The sequence below is a fragment of the Bombus affinis genome, chromosome 17 (genome assembly GCF_024516045.1).
Source record: "Bombus affinis isolate iyBomAffi1 chromosome 17, iyBomAffi1.2, whole genome shotgun sequence".
NCBI lineage: Eukaryota > Metazoa > Arthropoda > Insecta > Hymenoptera > Apidae > Bombus > Bombus affinis.
Genome location: NC_066360.1, coordinates 6,139,062 through 6,165,953, shown reverse-complemented (window position 1 = coordinate 6,165,953; position 26,892 = coordinate 6,139,062). Strand labels below are relative to the sequence as shown.

Sequence of the window (26,892 nt, the reverse complement as noted above, 5' to 3'; positions counted from 1 at the left end):
TCATCGGTCCATCGGGTTCGAAGTATGCCGATCGTGACACCATCCTGCCCGCGGTGTGTGTGTCCTGGTCTCTGACGTTGTATTTTCGAGCTATCGCGGGGAGACGCGGTCGTTAGAATATGCGTCAACGGAAGTCGTAAATTCCCGTTACGATTAGAATGATCCACACCACGAATAGTTCGATCCCCGTATTTCGATTAAGATAATAGGGGTGATTCAGGTATGATAACACTGTGGCTCACAGAGTTAAAATATATATTTCCAACACTTAGTATACACGATTGAGTAGATATAAACACTTAATGACTTATCACGCTGCAATAATATAGATATGAACGTAGCACGGTATGAGACTTAATGTTAGAAGTTAGGTGTTAGATCTTTGACAGTGGTAGGAAACTCTGAGAGATATAGGAACGGTGAGAGTTATGCAGGAACTCTAGTCACCGTGAGAGACGATGGAAAACTCTGAAGCTTATTCTAATGTGAATACGGAGGAAAGCTTGGTATGGGTGTGCTCTTTGAACGAAGAACGCGGATTCGTTGCTTACATTTTTAGTTAGTAAAGTGAGGGCAACAATCCGCGATGTCGATTGGTTGGGACCAATGTTAGGAAGGAAGAGAGGAGGAAGAAACCTCCTACCAACTTGGGTCCTAGGCGACATTGTTTACAGGGAAACTCAGATTTTTCGTTAGGTATATCTCCGCTTTCTTCGTAATTCTTAAGAGCACATAATAAACCCAAGGACCTTTCTAAAAACCGGCCGAAAACTCTTCTGGAATTAGAAAGTCTTTTCTGGCAAACAGATGTGCTTAGACCATGTGTGCGAACAATGCAGCTAGAATTGCAACTTTATAGTGGGTCCTTGGACCTATGGAGTGTTAGAAGGACAGCAGGTAGACCGTTGGTTGGCAAGCCGCGCGGGATGGCGTGCAGATGTGTTACGCGACAGAACAGACGTAATTTACGTTACAACGGTATAGCTCTTTGTGTCGCGAAGCCGTGGAAAGTTTCGTAGACGAGTGCCGCGACATTAGTATTTTGCTGTTGGTAATTATACGTAATCCAGTGAAACTGAATAGTTTCGAAATTGAAGTAGGTGAGAAAATTAGAGTATTATGATGGTGCAGGACGAAAGGGCCTGATTTCCTATACAAAAATATGTCGACGATGAAGTAACAAGTTTTGACGCAAGACTTGGTTTTCTGGAAAATCAATTATAAAGTTCCGTCCACTTGATTCGCTACTTTTTAACTATACGCGTACGTACATGACGAAACTTCACAATTCATTGTCTGGGAAACGAAGTCAGATTAGATTTTATATATCCGAATGCACGTCTAAAAATACCATTTTCTCTCATACATACACGTAAGTTTTCTTCAATATTTTCTCTATTCGATAACATGAAATAACAAAACTAACTACTTCAGCCAACGCTCATACCGCGTTGAAAATACTCGTTCTCGTCAGTTGACCGTGATCCTCCGAGCAGGCCGGACCTCTCGGCCCTAAGGGATAAACAGGCGTAGGCCCTAACAGCGAGCGCGGCAAGCTATACAGTGTACAGTAGACAGTGAGAGAGCAAAAAAAAAAAAGAAAAACAAAAAAAGTGCTAAACAGTGAAAAAATAGTGACAACATCAACCACTTTAGAACCAAGTTAAAAATAGAAGAAGAAAGAAATGAATTCGAAACCAAGGAGGCGGAATCCGCCATAAACTCGCCAAAAAAAGGAATCAAAAGAAAAATAGAAAAACAACAAATAATTAAAGATAGCAGCATAAGAACTGCTACACAAAAGACGCGGAAACTCAATCCGCCCCCAAACCTGATAACCAGGAACAAAATAAATCCCAAACTAGAAAACTTAAAAGGAGAAGAAAGCGACTCACAAGAAGAGCGCGACGATAAAAACGAAAATATGAAACAAAGAAGAAGCCCACAACCACAACCAATGGCTATCACACTAAGAAACAGATTCGATGCCCTCCAAGCACAAGACCCCAACACACCGCAACCGCATGAAAACATTATCGATAACATTAAAAAAAGAAACGACGTATTAAGAGAAAAGGCAACCAGACAGCCCACTCCCCCGATCACGACACCAATAACCACAAGCAAAAGCTACACCGCCCGGACAAGCACCCCCCCCGCCGCCCAGCCGAAAAAAACAACACCGCAACCGTCATCAGCACTGAAAAACCAAACGCACAAGGGCCTGCCACCCAGCCACCCAGCCGAAGACCAGGCAGACCCCCCCACATCAGCAAAAGGGGCCAGGCCACCCCCCATCAACATAACGTTACAAGACCCAAAAGACACAATAGCACTTATGGAAAAGTCCCTCAAAATCAAGAACTTCCATATCAAAAGAATCCACTCAGGTAAGCACGTACTTTATCTGCAAAACCTAAATGACCACGAGAACGCAAAAAAGATACTGACCGCAGCCAACACGGCCTATTTCACATACACCCCAAAATCTCAAAAACCCCACACATACCTTCTAAAAGGGCTAGGAAACAGCTACACAGAAGCGGAAATTCTAGAAGACCTAAAAGCCCTGAAAATAGAAGAAGTTAACTTCACCAAAGTGACGCGTTTCTCAACAAGAAAATCAAGGGAGAACAACACATTGCTCCCAATCTATATAATCCAAATCTCCCCCGATAGCAACATTGGGAACCTTTTAAAAATAAACAGACTTAACTATCTGAAAATAGCCTGGGAAAAAATTAAAAAAAATGATATCACGCAGTGCTACAAATGCCAGCGAATAGGCCACACAGCACAAAACTGTAACCTAAACTATCGCTGTGTAAAATGCACTGAACCGCACGGGCCAGGCGAGTGCAAAATAAAAAAAGAAGCAGCAGTAAGCAAAGAAAAAATCTACTGCGTAAACTGCAAAAACTACGGACATCCTGCATCATACAAAGGATGTCCAAAACTCGTCGAATTACGGAAAAAGATTAATGAAAAAATCACCAAAGCAAAAGCAGCAAAAACGGAAAGAATCGCCAAAATAAGCCGTAAGTACGTCCCCGAACTAAAGTTCGCGGACATAGTAAAACAAAGAACAAGTATAAACGAAACAAGTCCGCAAGTAACAAACATAGCGGCACAAGCCAAACAAAACCCTAACCCGACAATAGACTCACCCCAAATAAGCATAATAAATGTCATCGAAGACTTCAAAAAAAGCATCCTAAAAGCCCTAAGCGACCAACAAACACAACTAAACGAAATCAAAAAAGCACTAAATACGCATGAAGAAAGAATCGATTCCATCTTCAACATCATCGAAAATATAGACGAAGATTAGCCAAAATCACACCCGCCCACCAATCACAGCAGAAAATAAACCAGATAAAAGTTAATCATCTGAAAATCATATCAATAAACGCCAACTCACTAATCTCAAACCAAAAAAGATACAGCTTGCTAACACTAATTAAGAAAGAAACCCCCGACATAGTACTCATCTCAGAAACCAAACTGAACTATAGACATAAGGTGCAATACAAAAACTACACTATAATAAGACACGACAGACCAAACGCTACCCAAGGAGGAGGAACGGCAATCCTCATAAAAAACCCCCTGAAGTTCAAAACAATACAAAACGACAAAATAACAAACTTCAAAATCCTAGAGACGACGATCATAAAAATAAAAATAAACAATAAGGAAAACTTATTTATCTCCGCAGCCTACGCAGCCTACGGAAACCAGAAACAATTTAACGACGAATTCGACAATCTCTTCCAACTTTTACAGCTCGACAAACAGGAAAACTACTACATAATAGCCGGTGACCTTAACGCCAAACATACCAGCTGGAAAAACGAAATAAACAACACGAGAGGAAACTCCGTCAGAACCTGGCTAGACAATAAAAGCATTTTCTACAAAACAAACCTCTATGGCTCCGAGCTACCCTCTTACCCAAAAGGACGCTCCTACCTAGACATATGCCTAGCAGACGCCCGAATAAAATTCCAAAACTTACGACCAAATAACACTCTCAAAACCATAGACTACGACAGCGACCATAACGCCATAGTATTTCAGATAAGCAAAAACACATCCGACGACCTTACACTCGAAACGCAGACCGAAACACCCAGGTACAACTACAAAAAGACAGACTGGAAGAAGTTCCAAAACCTGCTCGAAAAGAACTGCGACCTAAAAATCTACAACAATGTCAACCTAACAGACAGACAAATCGACTCGTTCATAGACGAAATAGAAAAACATATACAAATCGCCCTACAAGAATCCGTACCGACAGTTAAAAAAAAAGACCCCTGCGAGCCATATATAAACTATAAAATAAAAAATCTACAACGAGACAAAAGCTACATACTATCGAAATTAAACAACCTAAGACTCAACTACACTTACGACAAAAGAGAAGACATAGAATTCCTAAAATACCTGCTACACGAAATAAAATCACAACTAAAACAAGAATTCGCAAACTCTATAAATCAATACTGGACAAATAAAATAAAAAATATCTCCAAAAAAGACTCTGCTAACATGTTCCCGCAGATAAATCAAATTTTCAGACCAAAGGAACAAAACTCCATCCCGCCCCTCAAACTGCCTCCAGAAAAAGCCTCCCTCATCCAAGAAGCAGGCATCGAGATACAAAACACCAACAAAGACACAGAGGGCAACTTCATAATATCAAAAACAACGGAAAAACTAGACATTATCGGTACCCACTTCGTCAAAACTCACACACAAAACGAACACATGGGCCGAGAACAACTAAACAGAATTATCATCGCCGAAACAAACATACTAAAAAATAAAATAAAACAAGACATAGCGCTAAACAAAACAGTCTGCACATTCTCAAACGAAAACACATCGGACGACCCCAAACAGCCCGACCCAGAAATAAACTACTTTACAAACTTCAACCAACTAAGTACAATCTTCTCCACACTAAACAACAAAAAATCCGCCGGCTTCGATGGCATCCCAAACATCTCGCTCAAACGCCTACCAAACAAAATAAAATGGTACTACACAGTACTGTTTAATAATGCACTAAACAACACGTACTTCCCCAAAAAATGGAAAAAAGCCAAACTCATAGCCATTACAAAAAAAAATAAAGACGGCTCATCACCTGCAAACCTACGACCCATAAGCCTCCTCCCCAACATAAGCAAAGTATACGAAATGATCATAAACAACCCCCTAGCAGCCTTCTGCTCAAAAAATAAGATAATCCCGGAAAACCAATTCGGCTTCCGCCACAAACACTCTACAATCCACGCAATAAACAAACTTACGTCGGATATCTGCTGGGCACTTAACGCAAATCAGCGAGTAGCCGCCTGCCTAATAGACATCGAAAAAGCCTTCGACACCGTCTGGATCCCAGGACTCATTTATAAAATGATTAAAAAGAACTTCCCCGAATACCTAATCAAAATAGTATGGGACATGATAACAAACAAAACTTTCATAATGACCGACGGCTCGCACACTTCAAGCAAAGAATTCTCCATAGAGAACGGCCTGCAACAAGGAACAGTAAATTCCCCGCTTCTCTTCAGCATCTACAATAACGACTTACTAAACCTCTTTAACCTCAACACATCCACACACAAACGCTCCATAGCCTTCGCGGATGACCTAATCATCTACGTAACAGGCCGCAAAACCAAAACGATAAGAACAGAACTGCAAGAACTCTTTAACAAAATCAGCGATTACTATCATACATGGAAACTAAAAATTAACGCAAGCAAATGCGAAACCATACTATTCAGACCCATGACAAGCAAAATCGGCCCAGCAGAAAGGGAACAAGTCAGGAAATTCCGCCTAAAAGAAAAAGCAAACGAAGAGAACCTCATACCACACAAAAATTGCGTAAAATACCTAGGAATAAATATAGATGAAAAACTAAATTATAAGCAACACATCGAAATCCAACTCTCCAAAGCCAGCAAAGCTTTTTGGAATACAAAAAGGCTGTTTTACTCCAGAATTCTCGATAGCAAAGTAAAAATCATGTGCTACCAATCGCTAATAAGACCCATTATAACCTACGGCTGCCCAATATGGTACAACATACCAGCGTCAATAATGGAAAAAATTCGCATATTTGAAAGAAAATGCATCAGAGCTTGCCTGAGCATTTACAGATCAGAACACAGCGGATACAGAAAATACATAAAAAACAAAAAAATATACGACTTAGCCAACATCCACCGCATCGACTGTCACATCCTAAAACTAACGAGAAATCACTTCTCGCAAGCCGCGAAGATCAAAGAAAACAGCCTAATCTTCGGCTGTTTATACCCAAACGACGCATACTTCAAAAACACTCTGTTAACAGGCTACATCCCCCCCGAAGCCTTCCTATACCTAGACGAAAGAAACTATCTCCAAGACCAAAACAACATCCCCATAATTTATCATATGCAAAGGAAAATAGGAATGAAATCTATTCAATACGAGGAAAACCTAGATGGACGCACGGCAGACACTAGGTGGAGATACAACATGGCCCTCCCCCAAAAGGATACAGAAGACAAACACAGAAAAAACACAAAAAAATACTGGTGGATACGGAACCCATAACAAACAACAACAAGATAAAGAACCACAGAAAGTCAAAGCTCACCGAGTTAAGTGTAAATATGTAAATATGTAAATAGATAAACAAATATTATACTAATCCCACAGAACACCCCTCCCCACCCCTCCCCGCCAGTCCCAGTCCATCCCCTCCCATCCCCTCCCTAATAGGCTAGCGAACTGTCCTGTTTTTGCGTCCAGGCTTTCAGGACATAAATTAAAATATCGTACATAAGCACAGCGCAACAGCGGCTTAATTTTATCTTATTTAACAATAACAATAATAATCTTAAAAAAAAAAAAGAGAAAAGAATGTAATAATGCATGGCTACGTCGTACCGTCGCGTATCGGTACTTTTGCCTGTACCACCCTACAATTAGAATTCAGCGTTTATTCTGGAAAAAAAATCATGTAAAAAAAAAAAAAATATATGTAAAACCTGGAATTAATAAACAAAGTTAAAAAAAAAAAAAATACTCGTTCTCGTCCGATCACGAAAGTCAAGCAGCGCTGGGCACGGGTAGTACTTAGATGGGTGACCGCTTGGGAACTCCGTGTGGTGTTGGCTTTTTTTACTTTTTTTAACACTTAGCCAACCGAACGGGCAGATCTCCCTTTTTTACTTTAGCAACGCGTTTTTGTTGTTGTTATTGTTGTTATTATCAATTATTATTTACCTGGAATTGTTCCCAATTAATTGCGACCCTTTTTCTGCTTTTATAAAGTGCAGTACGGAATAAAATGCATCAATTTAATGGTTTTAAAATTAATTAAAATGTTACACCATCAGTTACGACTAAATAAAGATATAGTCGAACGATATCACACTATAAAAAAATATTAAGATTAACTTCAAATAAACTAAAAATATTAACTAATCAATAAATATGATTACCCTACAGCGTTAATGTTATTGTTATCATGTTCGTGATAATTAAAAACAAAAGACTTTTTATTTATTAATAATTTATTTAAACGTGAAGCCTAATATTGTTCCTTTCAGACATAATTTGAATAAATCGATTTAAAAAAAAAATGCGTATTTTCGTTTACCCGTCAATTTGACGGGTCCCGTAGAGATAGGTATATACGAAACGCCCGTAAACCTAGTGTTAAATAACACAACTTTATAAGTGCAGTTTACGCGACTGATCTGAAAGATGTTTACTGATGAGAGTTTGTAGTTTCAGTTTCGAGCTGTTCTCGTATCATCACGGAGGAAAGCTCGGTGTGGGTGTACCCTTGGAAAGTGAGGGTAACGATTCCCGATGCCAATTGGTTATAGCCCACGTTAAAAAATGAAGAGTGGAGGAGGAAGCCTCCTACCAACATGGCTCCTAGGTGACATTGTTCATGGGGAAAACCAGCTTTCCCGCTATTGAGGGTACACGGTGGGGACCTGCACACATCTGGCCTCTAATCTGGATTGACGTCACACTCTCGAGGGCGGCTGAGACCCTTCCTAGTCCACCAACCTTCTTCTTACCCAATCAAAAGCAGTGTCTATTGCCCTCACTTTCCAAGTCAAAATTGTCCTTAACGAATCAGCTCATCTCGTGTTCTTAGACACACCCATCACTGGCTTTTCTCTGCCACAACATTGTCACTAAACTTCACATATTCTCTATCTTTAGAATAGTCAACATCTTTTACCGAGTTTCTACGCTCAGACCAATCGCGTACTTAATTTATACATACGCATCAGTGTAAATAGGTTCTATATAAAGTTGTGGAGTGAATTGTGATTTATACGTGTCAATTCAGTGTGTATTCCATTGTGATTACAGAATTCATCATAAGGTTTGATAAAAGAAAAGTTAATAGTTGTGCTACGGCTCAATCTTCTTGTTTTTATCATCTAAGCCTCAAATTTACGTGACGTTATCCTCGGTGTCTTTGTTGGTGTTGTCTATACCTGCTTCTTGGACGAGGGAGTTTTGTTCTTTTGGTCTGGAAATTTGATTTATATGCGGGAACATGCTAGCAGAATCGTTTTTGGAGATATTTCTTATTTTGTTTGTCCAGTATTGAGTTTAGATTTTGGGAATTCTTGTTTCAGTTGCGATTTTACTTTGTATAGTAGGTATCTTAGGAATTCTAAGTCTTCTCTTTTGTCGTAAGAATAGTTGTATTTATTACTTTTTCCTTTTATCCTATTCCTATTTTTTACTTTTTCCAAACTGTCTTTTTGTAATTGCACCTGGGAGTTTCGGTCTGTGTTTCAAGTATTAGAAAGTCAGATGTATTCTTGTTTATCTGAAATACTATGGCGTTATGGTCGCTGTTATAGTCTAGGATATTGAGAGTGTGTTAAAATTTTGAAATTTTAATCGCGCGTCTGCTAGGCATGTGCCCAGGTAAGAACCTTCTATTCGATAAGAGGGTAGCTAGGAGCTGTAAAGGTTTGTTATGTAGTATATACTTTTATTGTCTAGCCAGTTTCAAGTGAAGTTTCCTCTCGTGTTGTTTAGTTCGTTTTTCCAACTTGCATGTTTTGCATTAACCTGGAAACAACATATCCTAGACAAATCTAAACAACTCAGGGACAAACTCAAAAAATTTTATTGGCTCATTGGCCGTCGCTCCAACCTAAGCACGCAGAACAAAATTACGCTCTATAAGGCCGTAATAAAACCAGATTGGATCTACGGAATCCAACTATGGGGAACAGCAAGTAATTCTAACATTGAAATACTCCAACGCTTCCAATCGAAAACGCCAAGATCCCTATTAAATGCACCCTGGTATGTTACCAACGAAACAATCCACCGTGAGCTCAAGATACCTACAGTCAAAGATGAAATACACAAGTCCAGAAGCAGATATAACGCAAGAGTCAACAACCACCACAACCCATTAGTCACCCAACTACTGGACACGACGGACCAGATCCGCAGACTAAAAAGAAAATACCCTCTAGATTAAATCCTTAAATTCTACTAGAACCAACAATATAAAACTATTATAATCCATGTCATTGTATCTCGCCAAATTAAGTTACTGAAAATTCTTAACGAGAATTGATTGTAAATATTCTAATAAATAAAAAAAGAAAAAGTGTCGTGTAGCGGTATTTGTTGTTGAGTGTCGCTACAGTACTCAAAAAATACGACTGCTGATCAAATATCTCCTCTCTTTAGAGGCATACAAGTATGCGTATACACATGAATGCTGTTGGCTCCCATTTATTCTTCTTTAATAAGTACTTTATCGAGTGAACGTCGTTTATGAGCAGAGAACGCTAAAATGAGTGTCGAATTTCCAAATGCGTATGACAGTCACATCGGGATACAAAGATACAAAAGGTACCGTATTTCTTCTTATCCTGCAAATGTTTGTGGCTACCTATTTGTCTGTCTGACGTACCATCGTTATCATCTGACTATGTTCTCTTTTGACCCGGTAGGTGGCACCGTTTTACCTTTCCTTGTCTTATTAATTTTTCTCGTATTAATGTACCGACCTGCCGTTTCCTTTTGTCGCTTGTATGTATTTCATGTTTGGGAGAAAATATTTCTTTCAAATATAAAAGAAATATTTGTTTAATACTTGAAAAAAAAAACATTATTTTTCCGTATATAAAAGAAATATTTAAATGAATACTTTACTTTAGCATGCAGACCGTAAAAACTATGCTTACCATTCATATCCATCCATTTACACTCATATCCCTAAAATGATACTCTATCAAATTGAATGAAATATCTATTTTGTATTAAATAAAGCGCGTGTTTCAGAGTTTAAATAGCAAGAAAAAATTAAAGGAAAGATACAAAAAGAAGCCAAGTGGAGAAGAAGTGTTTGGATGATAATTGGGTATTAACCTGTATCAATAGATGCTACTTTTCCTGTATTTGTCTGCAAAATGTAGACACATGTAGTATCGAAAAGAGGGAGGTATACATACTGTTACGCTGTGAGGTTTTAGTATAGGTCGCGTTTCTGGTCGTCGCTCGCGGTCATACAATGTCGTAGGCGGATCGCCTTGTCTGCCCGACGAGGGACATACAATGTATCGACGAGCGCATCCAAGCAGCGACTTACAGAAATGTCGATTTCGGCTGTTTGTTTTAAACGAATGCGGCATATGTGATCATAGGCGCGAACGGTGGCGTGACCCGAACGTAGTGGGGGTCCTCTCCCCGAGAAGACCGAGAAATGATCTAAGGTCAGACAGTCCTTTTTGAAGATTCTAAGAACACACGTCGAGAGGTCGGATGAATAAAGCCGCTAAACCGAACGAACGCGTTGGCATTGTTTATCACTGAATAATCTGTCACGCTTTATCATTATATTCCTCGTTATTAAATACACAAACTATATCAACCTGTTAACAAATAAAACATCCTTACTCGTCCTTACTCTCGACCTATTTAAGATACTACATAAATTATCAACAACAGATTGAAGATGTATATGATTTCCAAAAAGCTCTTTTCTTACAAATTAAAACACGAACTTTGAAATAACAAAATGTACAAGAATAAAACACTTTACAAGGCACGGTAGACGATCGGCACAGATCTACCGATGTAATGGCTATACCGACTGATTGTTTTTATATGTTTGGAATGTCAACATTCGGTTGTTTTGCTAATCATTTATCGCAAGAATGCGCAAGACTACATTACCCTCGTAACGTAACAGAAACATTTGTCTCTGGTTGCGTAAGTCATCGAAAGACTCGAAAAGACTCGAAACTGAAAACTTTAAGAAAGCTATTCAATGCGATACACATAATTTTTCATTTAGGTGTCCATTGATTTGTATTATTGCGCGATACTTCATAATACTTCATAATACCTTCATTAATTCTTCGAGTATAAGATTAAATAATTTTTTTGTAGCTTTTTTCGTGTTTCATGATTTGCTATCTCATGTGCGTGTGTGCAAATATTATAATATGCAGTGATCAGTAGTTTTTATGGAAATGACTTGTGATCTATGCAAAATAACGTACGGCCACAATCAGTAGATCCCTGAAGAATACTTAATGCACATGTAGTTTATCAGTGGTACATGCGCAATTTTCTCACGGTGTGTAAACCGTAACACAGGCATTTGCACTATTTTTATGCAGTATACCAAATAAAGCAGATCTAATATACCAGTTGTCTACGTAAAGAGCGTCACCTTTACCGAAATGGAATTCCAGAAGGGACATTACAACACTTCCCGATTTACCAATATCTTTATGTTCGGGTTCTATCTTGTTGAGGTTATTCGGTGTATAAAGAGAGAAAAACGTGTGGATAAAGTGTAAGGTACAAAATATATATATTTAATTTAATAGTGAAGTGTAATAATAAGTAGGAATACAATTTGAGCTGGTCCAGATCCGCACGCTAGCAGTGTTACCTTATAACTGAAAGCCCCGAAGCCAACGTCGCCTGTCTACTGTTTATGGTCTGCCTTCCTGCTATTCTTTTGTCTACATGCTGTCGATGGCTTCAGCGCTTGAAAAAACTAAAAGGAACAGATGTGGAGTTTTCGTAGAAGTTTTTTTTTTTTTTTTTTTTTTTTTTTATTTATTAGAATATTTACAATCAATTCTCGTTGAGAATTTTCAGTAACTTAATTTTGCGTGATACAATGACATGGATTATAATTGCTTTATATTGTTGATTCTAGTAGGACTAGGGGTTTAATCTAGTGGGTATTTTCTTTTTAGTCTGCGGATCTGGTCCGTCGTGTCCAGTAGCTGGGTGACTAGTGGGTTGTGGTGGTTGTTGACTCTTGTGCTATATCTGCTTCTGGACTTGTGTATTTCATCTTTGACTGTAGGTATCTTGAGGTCTCGGTGGATTGTATCGTTGGTAACATACCAGGGTGCATTTATTAGGGATCTTAGCGTTTTCGATTGGAAGCGTTGGAGTATTTCAATGTTGGAGTTACTTGCTGTTCCCCATAGTTGGATTCCGCAGGTCCAGACAGGTTTTATTACGGCCTTGTAGAGGGTTATTTTGTTCTGTATGTTTAGTTTGGAGCGTCGGCCCGTGAGCCAATAGAATTTTCTTAGTTTTTCCTTTAGTTGCTTTGTTTTTTCCGAGATATGTTTTTTCCAAGTTAGCCTCCTGTCCAGGGTCATGCCCAGGTATCTTACGGAGTCCTTGCTTGGGATTATTGTGTTGTTAATGGTGACCTGGGGGCAGGTTTGTTTTCGGAGCGTGAAGGTTACATGGGAGGATTTTTTTTCGTTTATTTTAAAACCCCATTTTTGGAACCACTTTTCCATGGAGTCGAGACTTCGCTGGAGAGTGGATGAGGCTATTGCCGGGTCTGCGTGGGTAGCTAATAGTGCTCTGTCGTCGGCAAATGTTGCTATTGTTACCTCGTTTGATATGGGTAAGTCGGCAGTGTAGATGGAGAATAGTAGAGGTCCGAGGACACTACCTTGCGGTATGCCGGATTCTATTGGGAATGTTGCGGAAGTGGCGCCTAGACATTTAACTATGAATTGTCTGTTGGTAAGGTAGGATTTTAAGATGGAGTAGTACGGGTGGGGTAGGATTTTTTTAAGCTTGTAAAGTAGCCCTTCATGCCATACTTTATCGAATGCCTGTTGGATGTCTAGGAATACGGCTGAGCAGTATTTTTTCTTTTCAAGGGTCTGGCTGATCATGTGGGTTATGCGGTGGATTTGCTCTACTGTTGAGTGTTGTTTTCGGAAGCCGAATTGGTGATCTGGGAGAGTTTTCAATTCTTCTAGGAGTGGAAGGAGACGATTCGTGAGCATCCTCTCGAATAGTTTAGAAAGGGTAGGAAAGAGACTGATTGGGCGATAGGAGCTGGCTTCATATATTGGTTTACCGGGTTTGGGGATGAGGGTGATTAGTGAGATTTTCCACGCCTTAGGAAAGTGTTCAAGGCGGAGGATGGCGTTAAAGATTGATGCGATTAGTGCGATCCCTTTTATGGGGAGTTCCTTGATTGCTTTATTTCCTATTAGGTCGTGGTTTTCGTAGAAGTGGTGACCACTTCAACATATCTTAATACCAGGCCCCATATAAATAATGAAATCCTAAATATAACCTGTCTTACGGGAACAAAGGAAGAATGATTTCATGTCAAATCTTATTTTTTTCGATGCAATGAATTTCTGAATGCCAGTTTGCCTATGTACAGGAGCTCTATACATAAATTGCGATAAGAGTAAAATGTACTTGCAAATGTTCCTTGTAATTTACCAATTATGTTTCGGATTCTCTGTAGAAGATCGGAATTGGATACAATATTGTCACTAAAAGTTAACATTTGTAGCAGTAATAAGTGACGGCCTCTGCTTATTATTTCGCTATAGATATCGTTTTTCAATAGCTTATCTTTGTTCCAGTATTCTGGTAACGATAGCTTCTTGTTTCCCGTCATTAAAAGAGAGATAACAATGGAACAATATAATTAACGGAGCACTGTATCAGCTATTACATTATTGTTATTTTTTTGGGGGGGGGCGGCATTGATTGTTTGTCTTTTCAACAACACACTCCACCAACTCTTCGCTAACGACTTCGCTTACGACTGAAAGTAATTTATAATTTTCCATGAATAACTTATGTCTGCTTGAGTACCCGAATTTCGTAGGGTAAAATCATGAATTTTGGGGTCAAATTTTTCTGTCGTCATATGACATTTGGTAAAATTGTCCTTCGCGCGTTATTATTCTCTATTTCAGAATCATCAGAATCTGTGGTACTTAGTACATTCAATCTCTTTCACTGCAGTTATCCGAAACAGTTTCTGATTCATCTAATACGTTCAACACTTGTAGTTTTTGTCAGATTTTTAGAAACTACTTCGAAAAGAGCAGAATCTGAAAAGTTTATTAAATGAAACGTAAATTATAATACTTTTAAGAAATAGGAATACAAATAAGTATACAAATATGCGGTATACAAATTGTTCGGACCTTTTTTGTCTAAAGTATGTAATACTTTCCTGAACTAACTATTGTTCTGTGATAGTCGAAACAAATTAAAAAATCAAACAATGTATAAATGCGAATCCAGTCCTGTAAAGTATTTGGCGCGGAACTTACAAGAGGCGCTGCTAGGCATAAATTAGTTTACGACACCGCCGGTTATAGACGGTCTTAGCCTCTAGGAGTCACTTCGTGGCCGCCGAGTATAACTAGCGTTATTAGCGAAACGGTTAATTAAAGAACAAAGCCGAAAACACAATTTTTTTGCTCTTGATTTTTTCATCTCATTCTAGCTGCAAGAATCGCCTCGTAAGTATTTTTACATTAGCTGAACACCCTGTATATGCTATATAGAAAGGATCGACGGCCAACAAATCCTGGCACGTACGCTATCACGGACGCACAATTATACGTATAATGCGATGTAGTGGTATCGATAATTTTTTCCAAATATCTCAGACACTATAGCCGCCCGACAGTTACATAGATAGGAAAGAGTTATTTAGAATTATACTGGCGGTAACGTGTTCGAAAGTCATCGAAATCGGAGAGGATGTAGCTGTTCTACAGATCCACGTTATTCATATCAGACAGTTCCGCCTGTGCAGGCGACCTAAACGGACGTGCGAAACAGTGCTTCAGTGAAAGTGCGGTAAGAGGGAAGAGAAAGCGGAAAAGTAAACGCCCATCGCCAAAAGGTGGAAACATGCAGATTCCACCAATAAAAATAACTAACAAAGGAGAAACATACGTTATAAATAGAGCTACAGGCTCTACAGAGGCAGAAAAAAAAGACGTTAACATGGAAATATCACAAGCCAATGACGGGAACAATGAACCAACACACCACGAAGAAAGCTGGACGGTGGCAACTTCCAGCAAAAAACGCAAAGTAACCCTGTTCGCAAGCGAGAGGAAAACCGAAACACTAGAAAAAAAACAATGGCTGCAGGATATCAAACTGCATAATTCATATAGCGCACTGCCAGAAGAGGCAGCAAAGGACTCAACGGAAAGTCCGACAACTCGCATTGCTAAACCACCACCAATATACATAGATGCGAGAATAATTATTGAGATATGTATAATTTTTGTGCTGGACTAGGTCGAATGCGTAGTGGAGATGTTTGTATGTGGATATCAGTGTGTGGAGATATGTGTGTGCGCGGCGACTGAGAAACGGACGAATGTAAACAGTCTACAAAAGGTCGGGTATGGAAAAAAGTGCTGAGACGCGTGCAAGTGTGTATCGATGAATATTCTAGAAATCGTTTATAAAATAAATATGTGTCTACGTTAATAGTAATGCCCAGTGTAAATTTAATGTTTCCATAACAATATTTCGGCCATCAAGATCCACAATTCTCAACAATTATTATTTATTGTTATTAATTATCATTAATTGTTGTTTACCTCTGTATTTTAATTAAGTATTGTTACAATAAACTCGATTTTCAGACTGAAGAATCGATGTCTAGACGGTCGTCCTCTCCAGGTATAAGTGAATAGTGAAAAAGTGCTTCAAAGTAACAGTGCTGCAAAGTGATAGTGAGGAGGAAATAAAATAACAATGCAGATACCAACTATAAACATAGCAACAAAAGGTGAAACATATTATATAAAAACCAAACAAATTAACATTGAGACTGAAGAAACAAAAGAGCATCGGGGACAGGAAGATAGCAATTCAGAACATGAAAGATACTACCAGGACGAAAGCTGGAAGCCAGCGAAGGCTAGCAAAAAACGCAAAACAACCACAGACATAAGTGCCATAGAAAACCCAGTTACAGAAAAGCAGCGATGGCTGCAAGTATTACCATTAAGTAACTCCTTCAACTCACTAACGGAAGAAATAGACGCTGACCCCGTAAATAAAACCACTATCCAAACAAATCATATTACAAAACCACCACCAATCTTTGTAGAGGCCCAAATAATAGACCCGCTCATCGATCTACTAAATAATCTAGATGAGAAAAACAACTACACAATAAAGCAAACAAAATTGGATCAAGTAAAAATACAAACAAACACACCAGAAACATTTAGGAAAGTTATAAAAGCATTAAAAGAAAAAAATGCTATCTACCACACGTATCAGCTTAAAACTGAAAGGAGCTATAAAATCGTCATAAGAGGATTGCATCCTAAAACCAACATACATAAACTAAGCGATGAGTTAGCTAAAATTGGACATCAAACAAGAACAATAAACAATATAACAAGATTCGACACAAAGCAACTACTACCACTATTCTTAATAGAACTTGAACCCAGAAACAATAACAAGGAAATATATGATATCAAACAAATACTAAACACAATAGTAACAGTCGAACCACCACGACACAAAAAAGATATACCTCAATGCATGCGGTGTCAACAATACGGACACACTAAAAACTATTGCAACAGAAGCCCAGCTTGCGTCAAGTGCGCAAAAAATCACTTAACTGTACACTGCCCATATTCAGGAAAAATAGAAAAAGTTAAATGCTTCAACTGTAACGGAAACCACCCAGCCAGCTATAAAGGATGTGAAGTAAGAAAACAACTACAACGTAAACTGTTCCCGCCCCTACGAAGCAGGACAAGCACTAACACACAAGCCCATCAGGACAGCACAAAACCTGAAATATTACCAAATACAGAGCAAGCAATAAACACCAAACCTATCAGCACCAACACCATTGGTGGTCTAAGCTATGCTCAAGTAACCAGCCAACCAACACACACACACAACCAATACCACAGCAATAGTAACAATGACACTGCAGAAATCAAAGAACTGCTCAAACAATCTATAAAGAACACCGAAATGCTAACCAAAATGATAAGCGAACAAAGCGCAGTACTCAAACAACAAACCCAACAAATCACAGTCATGCTACAACTAATTACAAACGTGCTAAGCAAAAAATAAAAACGGACACTCTAAAAATAGCAGCCTGGAACTCAAACGGCCTACAACAACGGGCCCTCGAAACTAAAACATTCATATAGAATAATAATATAGACATACTACTTGTCTCAGAAACACACTTCACTACAAAAAGCTATTTGAAAATACCATACTACACCATATATGATACCAAACACCCCTCAGGAAACAGGTGGAGTTAAATATCACTAACATAGAGCTAGTGTAAAGGGTATTCATATAGTGCATAACCTTAACAAAATTATAGTATAACATCGTTTACTACTTATATCGTGGATTACTTTCTTGCGTGAACCGTACACATTTTCCACACAAACTACTGATCACTGTATATTACAGTATTCACATACATACATGTAAAATCCCTAGAGTTCATGTAGGATAGGGATTCTTTTTTTGTACGGGTAGCACGACAGGCTGTGTTTAACGAAGAGACCGATCTTCCTTTGTTGCACGGACGACCAGTTGAAGAAGCACGTGTTCCCCAGACGGACGGACAGAGAGTTACATTAGAGAGGCAGACAAGGTTATAGAATAATTGTTTAAGATTGTAAAGACTGAAGATTTAAGATTTAAAGACTGAAGAAGAAAGATCGGTAGCTCAGGATGTTGAAAATCGATTCTCGATTTTCAGGTAAACATTGCACCAAAGACTTATAATTTCCCGTTTAGATAATCATCGTTATTGATTGTTATAGACGCATATTAATTGTTGTTCATTTTTGTATTTTATCAAATCATTTCATAATAAAAAACTCGATTTTCAGACTTCAGAATCGATCCCTGAATTATCCCATTATTGAACCTTATATACATATGAAATAAAAAATAAAGTAAGCAAAGGAAACTACAAAAAGGATTGTTTAATAATACAAATTAATGTACAGCCAAATGAAAAACTACACTTATCGCGTTAAATAGTTGTACCAGCTTTTCGCTTTTGTTGCCGAAATGACACTGCCCCTCCAAGCCAGTTCTCTCCGAATCGAATGTCCAGCTAGACAATTTGTAAAGTACAAATTAGATAATAAAACAAAATATATGTATGCCGGGTTCACATTAAGATTAGGGTTAGGTGCTTGAAACGAATCTTCATTTGGATTAGACTTCGGCGTTATACAATAGAGGAGATATTTACTAGTGCAAATATGATTATTACAGAATTTGACAAGTAATCGTGATAATTAGATACTCGAGAAGTTAATGACAATGATCCTAAGTTCAATAACGAATCCGCGGTGATTCTCCGTCACGGTGACGCTGTAGAGAAAAATATGATGGGTGTGTCTAAGGACACGAGATCATCGAATTTGTGGAGAAAAGCCTTTGTTCGAAAAGTGAGGGAAATTGACGTTACTGTCAATTGGTTAATTTCCATGTTGGTGGTTAGAGAAGGATGCTAGCAGCCCTTGATTTCTCCTACCTTCTCATAGTTGGGACAAAGACTGTTTGTCTGTTTGAAGAACTTTAGTTAACTAAAACTTAAGATTTATAACGGGTCCTCGGGCTAGCTAAACGTGTACTGTGGAGTTGCATCGACATCTGGTAATCACCTTACCCGAAGGATAGAGTCTGCTTGTGGCGAGCCGTGGGACAGAAACCGTTGGATTGTTTACTGTCGCTTGTCCGCGGCTACGTTCGGTGACTGGTTGAGCCCAAGCTCACTATCATAAATTTCGAACAACTACAATCGGATTGAATGACGACAATTGCTTAATAACGGCTATGGTAGAATCTAGATTACAGTATTAACCCCTTCGTTACTTTACTTACTTTACGTACTTTAGCGAGTCTGATTCGCGACCAGATACTTGGGCCAAATATGAATATGAAACTCGCGATATTCATGTTTGGGCCAAAATCTTCATCGCGAATCTGATACGCTAAAGTACGGAAAGGGGTTGAGGAGTTTTCCTAAAGTTCCAAAGAGAAGGCTCCGTTGTCCTTCCATCTCCGACATATATATCTAATCCAAATCCAAGCATTTATTGATTGAGTATGCATCACACGGTATAAAAAGCATAGTTGCAACTTAAGTGGCATCCGTAAAAGTTTCGTCGAATGATGAAACTATTTGGAGTGTTTGAGAAGGGAGAATTCTATAAACTTCTAACTTTCTTCTCGTGTTCGCTAATGACTAATTCGACGACCTGTTCCATATAAACTCATCAGTAAATATGCATGAACAAGGACGCTAATGATCAACCTGTATATTTGTAATTTCCTGCTACTTCATCAAGAGCACGTTTTTTCTTGCTAAAATTTAATGTACATGTAAACATAAGTATTAATATGAACATAGAAACATATTGCGAATAAAGCCAGTTTCAGAATTATCGAAACTTTAATACCTTTTTTCCGAGCGAAGGCATCATTTCCAACTCATAGTTTCCATATAGACTGTTGTTCCTTGTGACGGGTAGAATACGTTGCAATTAGAAACAAAATTTGACCCTGAATTTCAAAGTCAAGGCCATCTTTGCACACTTTTTTCACAAAACTTCACCGATAGTACAGTCACGCTACGATCCTGCTTACATTTACTTTCTTTACACTCTGTCCATGTAAAGTTCCATTAAACTGTACGTTCTTAAAACATCGGACGTAATTTGTGACGTAATTGTTAGAATTTAATCTTAATGTTAAGATAAATAATCTGTGGGAGACACAATGTTTATGTTGAAATAATATTAGGTGATATTTATGTAGTACCGGGATCAGAAGGCCTAAGGTATCGACCGAACTGTAAACAATGTACCGTTGGGTCCTTTAAGTGGACAGTTTACGTGAAAAGGCTGCGTGACCTTGATCACGAGGGTTTCGGAATACCTGTTCCGAAGAACGGGAAAAGGGAGAGCGTGTAGAGCGAGGAGAGCGTGTAGAGCGAGCAGAGCGTGTAGAGTGTGGAGAGTGTGGAGAGCGTGTGGAGCGTGCGGAGTGGGCAGAGCTTGGATTGGGAAGCAGAAAGCTGCATGCGAGAATAGAACGTAGAACAGCATTGTAATCATTTCGTTGCTCTTAATAATATGTATTAAATCAAAACATCATCACTTGTCTTTTCTCTCTAAGACCCATTTGGATACTACATTTATTAAACAGAATTACAGAACCAAATGTGTTTAAAATATAAAATGTGTATAAATAAGACGAGGCTTTCACTCGTCTTGGGTCAAACATCTCTCCAGCCCCACCGTCTCTCCTGGACGGTTCCAGGACAGTTGGGACGCTGCTCATCCGCCGGCGGCCATCGGGGAAGCCAAGTACAATATATCGGCCGTCTGGCCAGCATTTGGCCTTCAACCACTACCTCCACGAGTCCAATTCCAATTGGCCGAGCTGAGGGGTCGCAACTCCCTCCGGGCTTCACTCCAATCCCGTGGTCCCCACTTTAATCATTGGTAGGATTATCGGTGTAGACGGACGGCCACTTCACTGTCGGTGGAGATCCTGCTAACCGAACTCCACAGTTTGAGGTTGGACTCATGTAACCCAGGGTCCAAGGCAACGGGCATCGGTCAACGCCGATGGTCCCGTCCCTGAACTTACCTGGACGACCTCACCCTTGGCTTCGCGTTTGTGGGTGCGCATAAGAATCAGGATCTGCATAGTAAAATTGTCAATGTACCTCCTGTGCTTCCTAAATATGCAGACGTCTTCCACCAGGCACTTCGTCCAGTTGTCGCTGCGATAGTAAAGCCACTCTTCCTCCCAATACGCTCCATACGCTCTTCCAGAGCCTTGATCCTTTCATGAAAGAGTGGGTCTTCTTTGAAACGGGTATCACATAGTGACTGCAGATATTCCTTCTTTATCCGATACGTCTCGGCCCGGAGCTCGACCATATAGGAAACGGGCAAAGTGCCCGTAAGCACGCACAGTGCTGCGTGGGATATTATGCGGGTAAGCCGTAGATGGTCTTAGGCGCACAGAGCACCACAGAGCACCACCGACTCTCCCAGACTCCATAGAGCTTCCTCGCAGAGTCGGTGAGACCGTTAACATTAGGCAGCAACGACCTCAATGCTCCCATAAGGGTATCTGCCTCTCCCCATACTTTCCCCAAATAAGCCCCGAACCTTCTGCAGTTATCTACTTGCACCCCAAAGTATCTAATCTCCTGCTTCGTAGTCAGAAGGTGCCCCTCCATGTTTATTTCAATTACCTTGGGATCCGCTTACCCGTCAGCAATATCACCTCGATCTTCTCCTGTGCGATCTTTAATCCTTTATCGGCCCACCACCGCACGATCACGCCCAACGCTGTACTTAATTTATTGTTCGCTTCTTTATGTTTGGACACGTCGAGAATCACCGCCAAGTCGTCGGCAAAAACGACGGCATTCATTTTCGGAATTGCCTTAAACTCCTTTAGTAGACCACCGAACACCAGATTCCAGAGCAGCGGCCCAAGTATCGATCCCTGAGGGGCACTCGCATACACATTTACACTACAACAACCGCCTTGTTCGGATTTATCTTCGTACAGGCATCCATCAGATCTTCTTCTTAGATTCTGTAGTTGTCACTTCCTTACTCTTCTCCGTTTCTATTCCTTACAATTCTATCTTTACTCTCCATTGGCCTCATCAGGAAGAGCTCGTCAACTATAGATCGGACCCTGTTCAAGTGAAGGCCGTCTGTCTGGACTCTGCGGGCCATCCTAGACATGACCGTCCTATACGGCCTCCCCCAAGGGTCCCTATCTAACGTCACACAGAACTCCCACTAGCATCTTTCCTTATTCGCTTTGATGGCCCTCGCAAGTTTTCTCTTACTAACTTTGTAACCTTCCCACAAATGAATCGCGTCATTCATGCCCATGGTCCTAGCTTTCTGAGCTTTTCTTCTGCTCTTCGTCGTCTCCTTCCTTAACTTGCTTATTTCATCGTTCCATTAGTAGTTACATCTCCTCTTACCCATTGGTGGATACACCTTTTTATGTTCGGAGGCATACGTCGTTTCCAGAATAGTTTGTAAACATTCTCCATGCGCTTCCTCGTCGCCTGTATTATCAATAAATAATTTCTCATAATCTTCGTCAAAAGTTATGAGGTTGTTACGCCGCGCAACACATCTGCACTCCATCCCGCGCGGCGTGACAGCCAACGGTCGACGTGCCGTCCTTCGAACCTTCCATAGGCCTAAGGACCCACCATAAAGTGAAATCCTAACTGCATTGTTCGCACACATGGTTTGAGTCAATCTGTCTGCCAGAAAAGACTTTCTAATTCCAGAAGTGTTTTCAGCTAGTTCTTTAGAAGGGTCCATGGGTTTATTACGTGCTCTTAAGAATTGCGGAGAAAGCAGGTAGTGGCCTAACGAAAAAAGCGGAGATCTCTCTAACGGAAAATCCGAGTCTCCCCATAAATAATGTCGCCTAGGACCCAAGTTAGTAGGAGGCTTCTTCCTCCTATCTTCCTTCCCAACATTGGTCATAACCAATCAGCATCGCGGATCATTGCCCTCACTTTCCTAACTGAAAATGTAAGCAACGAATCCGCGTTCTTCGGTCAAAGGGCACACCCATACCGAGCTTTCCTCCGTATCCACATTAGAATAAACTTTAGAGTTTGATCGTCTCTCACGGTGCCTAGAGTTCCTGCATTTCCTACAACTCTCACCGTTCCTACCTCTCTAAGAGTTAGATCGTCTCTCACGGTGTCTAGAGTTCCCATAATCCCTATAACTCTCACCGTTCCTATATCTTTCAGAGTTCCTTCATCATTTCTCAAGGTGCCTAAACGGCCTAGAGTCTTCTAAGGCTCTCACATTATCCAGAACTCCGACAGTTCCTATATCTCTCAAGGGCCTAGAGCTAAAAGCTCTCCTTCTCTCATCCAAGACTAACCCTTCTCTCGTTATCTGTATCTTAATCAACGGCGTTACTACTTTGTGTGATTGTATAAAGTGTTGGAAATATACATTATTATAACTCAGTGACTCCCAGTGTTATACCGCATCAACCACCCCGATTATCCTAACCGAAATACGGGGATCGAACTATTCGTGGTGTCGATTATTCTAATCGTAACGGGAATTTACGACTCCCGTTGACGCGTATTCTAACGACTGCGTCTCCCCGCGATAGCTCGAAAATACAGAGGTGATGTGCGTGATAGGTATAGAAGAATCACTCGGTATTGTTTAACAATATCTATTTATTTGCTTGTGTTCGTGGTATACACTAGCGCGCCGAAAGCACGGTACAATTATCGGTTCGAGATTACAAGTTCAAGCTCGGCGCGATACTTTACGCGGTGGTTCGAGTCGAGACGATTGCACAGATGTCCAGAGATTCAGATTCGCTATTACGTACGACTGCGGACGAACAATTCAGATAGGCGTCTTCCAACTTGCCTCGCGACTCGCGATAGAACAGAATGAATTTGTGTCGCGATGATGCTCCTTAGGAAAACTGTGTTTGGGTGTGTCTAAGGATACGGGATCATCGGATTCGTTAAGAAAAGTGTTAGTTCAGAGAGTGAGGGAAATGGACGTCGCTGTTAAGTGGCTAAATTGTGAGTTGGTGGTTGGAAAGGGATGGTAACTGCCCTTGAGAGAGAGTTGCTAGCGAGGAGCGTCGTACGTGAGAAAAAGCAGATTTCCCGTAGTGGGTGGTATGTGTAGGGACTATTGAGACAAAGACTATTTGTTCCTTTAGAGAATCTTAGCTGCATGAATCCTAAGATTTATAGCGGGTCCTTAGGCTCGCTGTAAATATTCGGTGAGAATGTATCGACATCTGGCAATCATCTTGTTCGAAGGGTAGAGTCTTTGTGTAGCGAGGCACCAGACAGGAACCGTTGGGAAGTTTGCTGTCGAGTGCCGCTACAGTTAAAACAAATTTGTCCATATCGGCGTTCTTCGTCGAATACTTAAAATTCTCGGCATTATTCTCCGTCATTTTAATCCTAAAATTATGCAGGACGTATCTGTGGTCCGATGCCGACCAGACCTTCGATAACTTCCCACCTGCATCCTTCTTAGGCAATCCCCTATTGGCACTAATAATAACGAGGAAACTTTTCATTCCGTTCTTACAGAATCTATGATCTTCGTTTATCCTGATCGGGACGATCACATTCTTCGCGAACATGTTCAGGAGATTGGTCCCCCTGCCATTTCATTTCATTTACATTTACATAGCCTCCCCATGCGGTTGCCTTTGAGTTAAAATCTCCGGCGATCATTGTTGCTGGGTAACTCCTCTTGGTCGCCTGAATCAGAGTGTCCAACACCTGGACGCAGCTATAAAACTGTTTCATATTTACATTGGGGTAGCAACAACAACCAATGCAAACCGCGTAGTCCACGCTGACTCCTGCGATTTCATGTCAAATGACCAATCTCTGGTTGTTTCCCTCTGAAGAGTGTCACCCACAACGACGCAACACCCTTGTCGTCGTTGTACCAATATGTTTGCTGCCTATAAGGCACCGATATGAATACAACGTCTATTCCAGCTTCGCAGACATACTGGTACACCTATTCAAGTTAATTCTTATAATCCTTATCTTCTGCTAGGGTTACCTCTCTTCATCCTCTCTTTCACTAGAGGGCACTCCTGTGACCCGGTAATGTGCCTCAGGCTTTCCCTATTCTCCTTTAGGCAGATATCATACCTTGGTTTCTTCGTGCACTGGTTTATGCCGTGGTCCCTGACCCCACATCACCTGCGCAATTCCCTACCAGGGCACCTGGCCGCAGTATGCCCCAGCATGTGACACTTATAGCATCTCACTACGTTGGGCAGAATCCTCACCGAGGCAATCGTCAATCCCGTTTTAATCTTGATCATCGGTCTGTCCCTGGGAACAGTACTCGCAGACAGCACATCCAGCGCTTGCTGGGTTCCTCACGGCATCATTCTTAGGGACTTCACCTTTATCCATCTCTCTTCCTTTACGTTCAGTTCAGTGGATATGTTCTCTGCCAATTCTTCCTTTGTGGCAGTAGTGTCAATATTCCTGATTTCCAGGGCCTCTCTATTCGCCAAGGGAACAATTTACATCTCCTAACGCATCGCCTAGCTATAAGATCTATAGCGGGTCCTTAGGCTAGCTGAAAATATTCGGTAAGAATGTATCGACATGTGGCAATCATCTTGTCCGAAGGATATGGTCTTTGTGTAGCGAGCCACGGGACAGAAACCGTTGGGAAGTTTGCTGTCGAGTGCCGATACAAATATATTCATCAGCTTCTATACTTTCAATATTACAATTACTTAATTTATTTTAGGTTTAAAGATGACGATGTGTACTACAACCACCAGTATCATCTATTAAGATTCTATTGTATTGTAACATTATGAGAGTGAGGATATGGATCAGCATAAACTTATACATAATACTTGTACTTATACTGATGCCTTTATTTATTTAAATATTTCTATTACAAATTCATCCACTTGTTCTTCTATCAGTCAACCTCAACACATGTGAACAATTTGTTTACAAGTTTACGCAGCGTAGGAAAATCACAAACGCACTGCGGTGGCCGGACTGTTCCCAGATAAATCGTAAAAAAATAGCCATATTCACATAACAACCACGTACGCATTACGAACTTATGAGCTGTTAATAAACGTGGCAATTCTTGTATGAACCACATATAATCAATATAATTGATCACTGTACATTGCGATATTCACATACTTACACAAGAGATGAAATACTATATGATATTTAAATTTAACATAAATAAAAAACTACCTACTATTTATTATGTGAAATAATATTTTATCCAGCCTGAATGTCACGTCTAGTCTCTATTACGTTGATCGTATCATATATTTTAACGCCGACTGGTTAAACATCTACAAGGTTCATGAGCAAACAACTTGAGAACCAAAGTGAGCCTTTACAGCAAATGAAGGATTCTTAAAAAGGTTTTACATAGAACTATCTTATTTTAAAATATATTTATTTTCTATCATCATTATTTATTGTTCAGTAGACTTTTTAATGATAAATTATTATAGTCAACGAACAATCTCGGAACTTTCGTTTGGTGAAGGATGATAGAGGATTTTGTCATTATAATGTTGTCCTTATAAAGGAAAAATGTTCATATTCAGTGAGCAGATGAATTGCTTACAGCTCTGAAATCATGTGCGTATAAATACCTGCATTCTTATTAAAATTTCATAGAAAAAACAAGCAATGTCACAAATGGATTTATTTAGAAAGGAGACGAATGAAGAGACAAAATGAAAAGGATGATGAATCCCTTCTTCAGAAAATTGTATTTATATTCCTCTGGTTTAAACAGAAGAAATAACGTTCAAATAGTTAGTACACGATACAGTATATTATCAGTAGTAAGATCATTATACTGGACATTTTGGTGATCTGATGTATCCAGTACAACCTGAAATAACCAAAAATATATGTATTTATATTAGTTCCTA

At 39.9% G+C, this 26,892-nt stretch overlaps 1 protein-coding gene and 2 long non-coding RNA genes across 14 annotated transcripts in view; 2 read left to right on the top strand and 1 right to left on the bottom strand.

Moving 5' to 3' along the window:
* Positions 1-7,350, top strand: part of LOC126926304 (uncharacterized) — a 137,358-nt gene extending 130,008 nt beyond the window's left edge. Inside the window, exons 2-3 of the long non-coding RNA XR_007714474.1 lie at positions 6,702-7,183; positions 7,231-7,350. This is a non-coding gene — a long non-coding RNA (uncharacterized LOC126926304). The remainder of the gene's footprint in view (positions 1-6,701; positions 7,184-7,230) is intronic.
* Positions 1-26,892, bottom strand: part of LOC126926273 (fatty acyl-CoA reductase 1-like) — a 285,326-nt gene that overhangs the window by 212,505 nt on the left and 45,929 nt on the right. For 2 of the 12 annotated variants that reach the window (XM_050742541.1, XM_050742544.1), the window contains exon 7: positions 26,692-26,852. The exons of the other annotated variants lie outside the window; for them this stretch is intronic. In XM_050742541.1, coding sequence (XP_050598498.1) covers positions 26,774-26,852 — 79 coding nt within the window. In that variant the 3' untranslated portion in view covers positions 26,692-26,773. Of the gene's footprint in view, positions 1-26,691; positions 26,853-26,892 lie in introns of those variants that run through there. 12 annotated transcript variants of the gene reach the window in all.
* On the top strand, positions 22,829-23,423 carry LOC126926307 (uncharacterized). The gene is made up of 2 exons (XR_007714478.1): positions 22,829-23,051; positions 23,123-23,423. It is a non-coding gene; the product is annotated as an uncharacterized LOC126926307 (long non-coding RNA).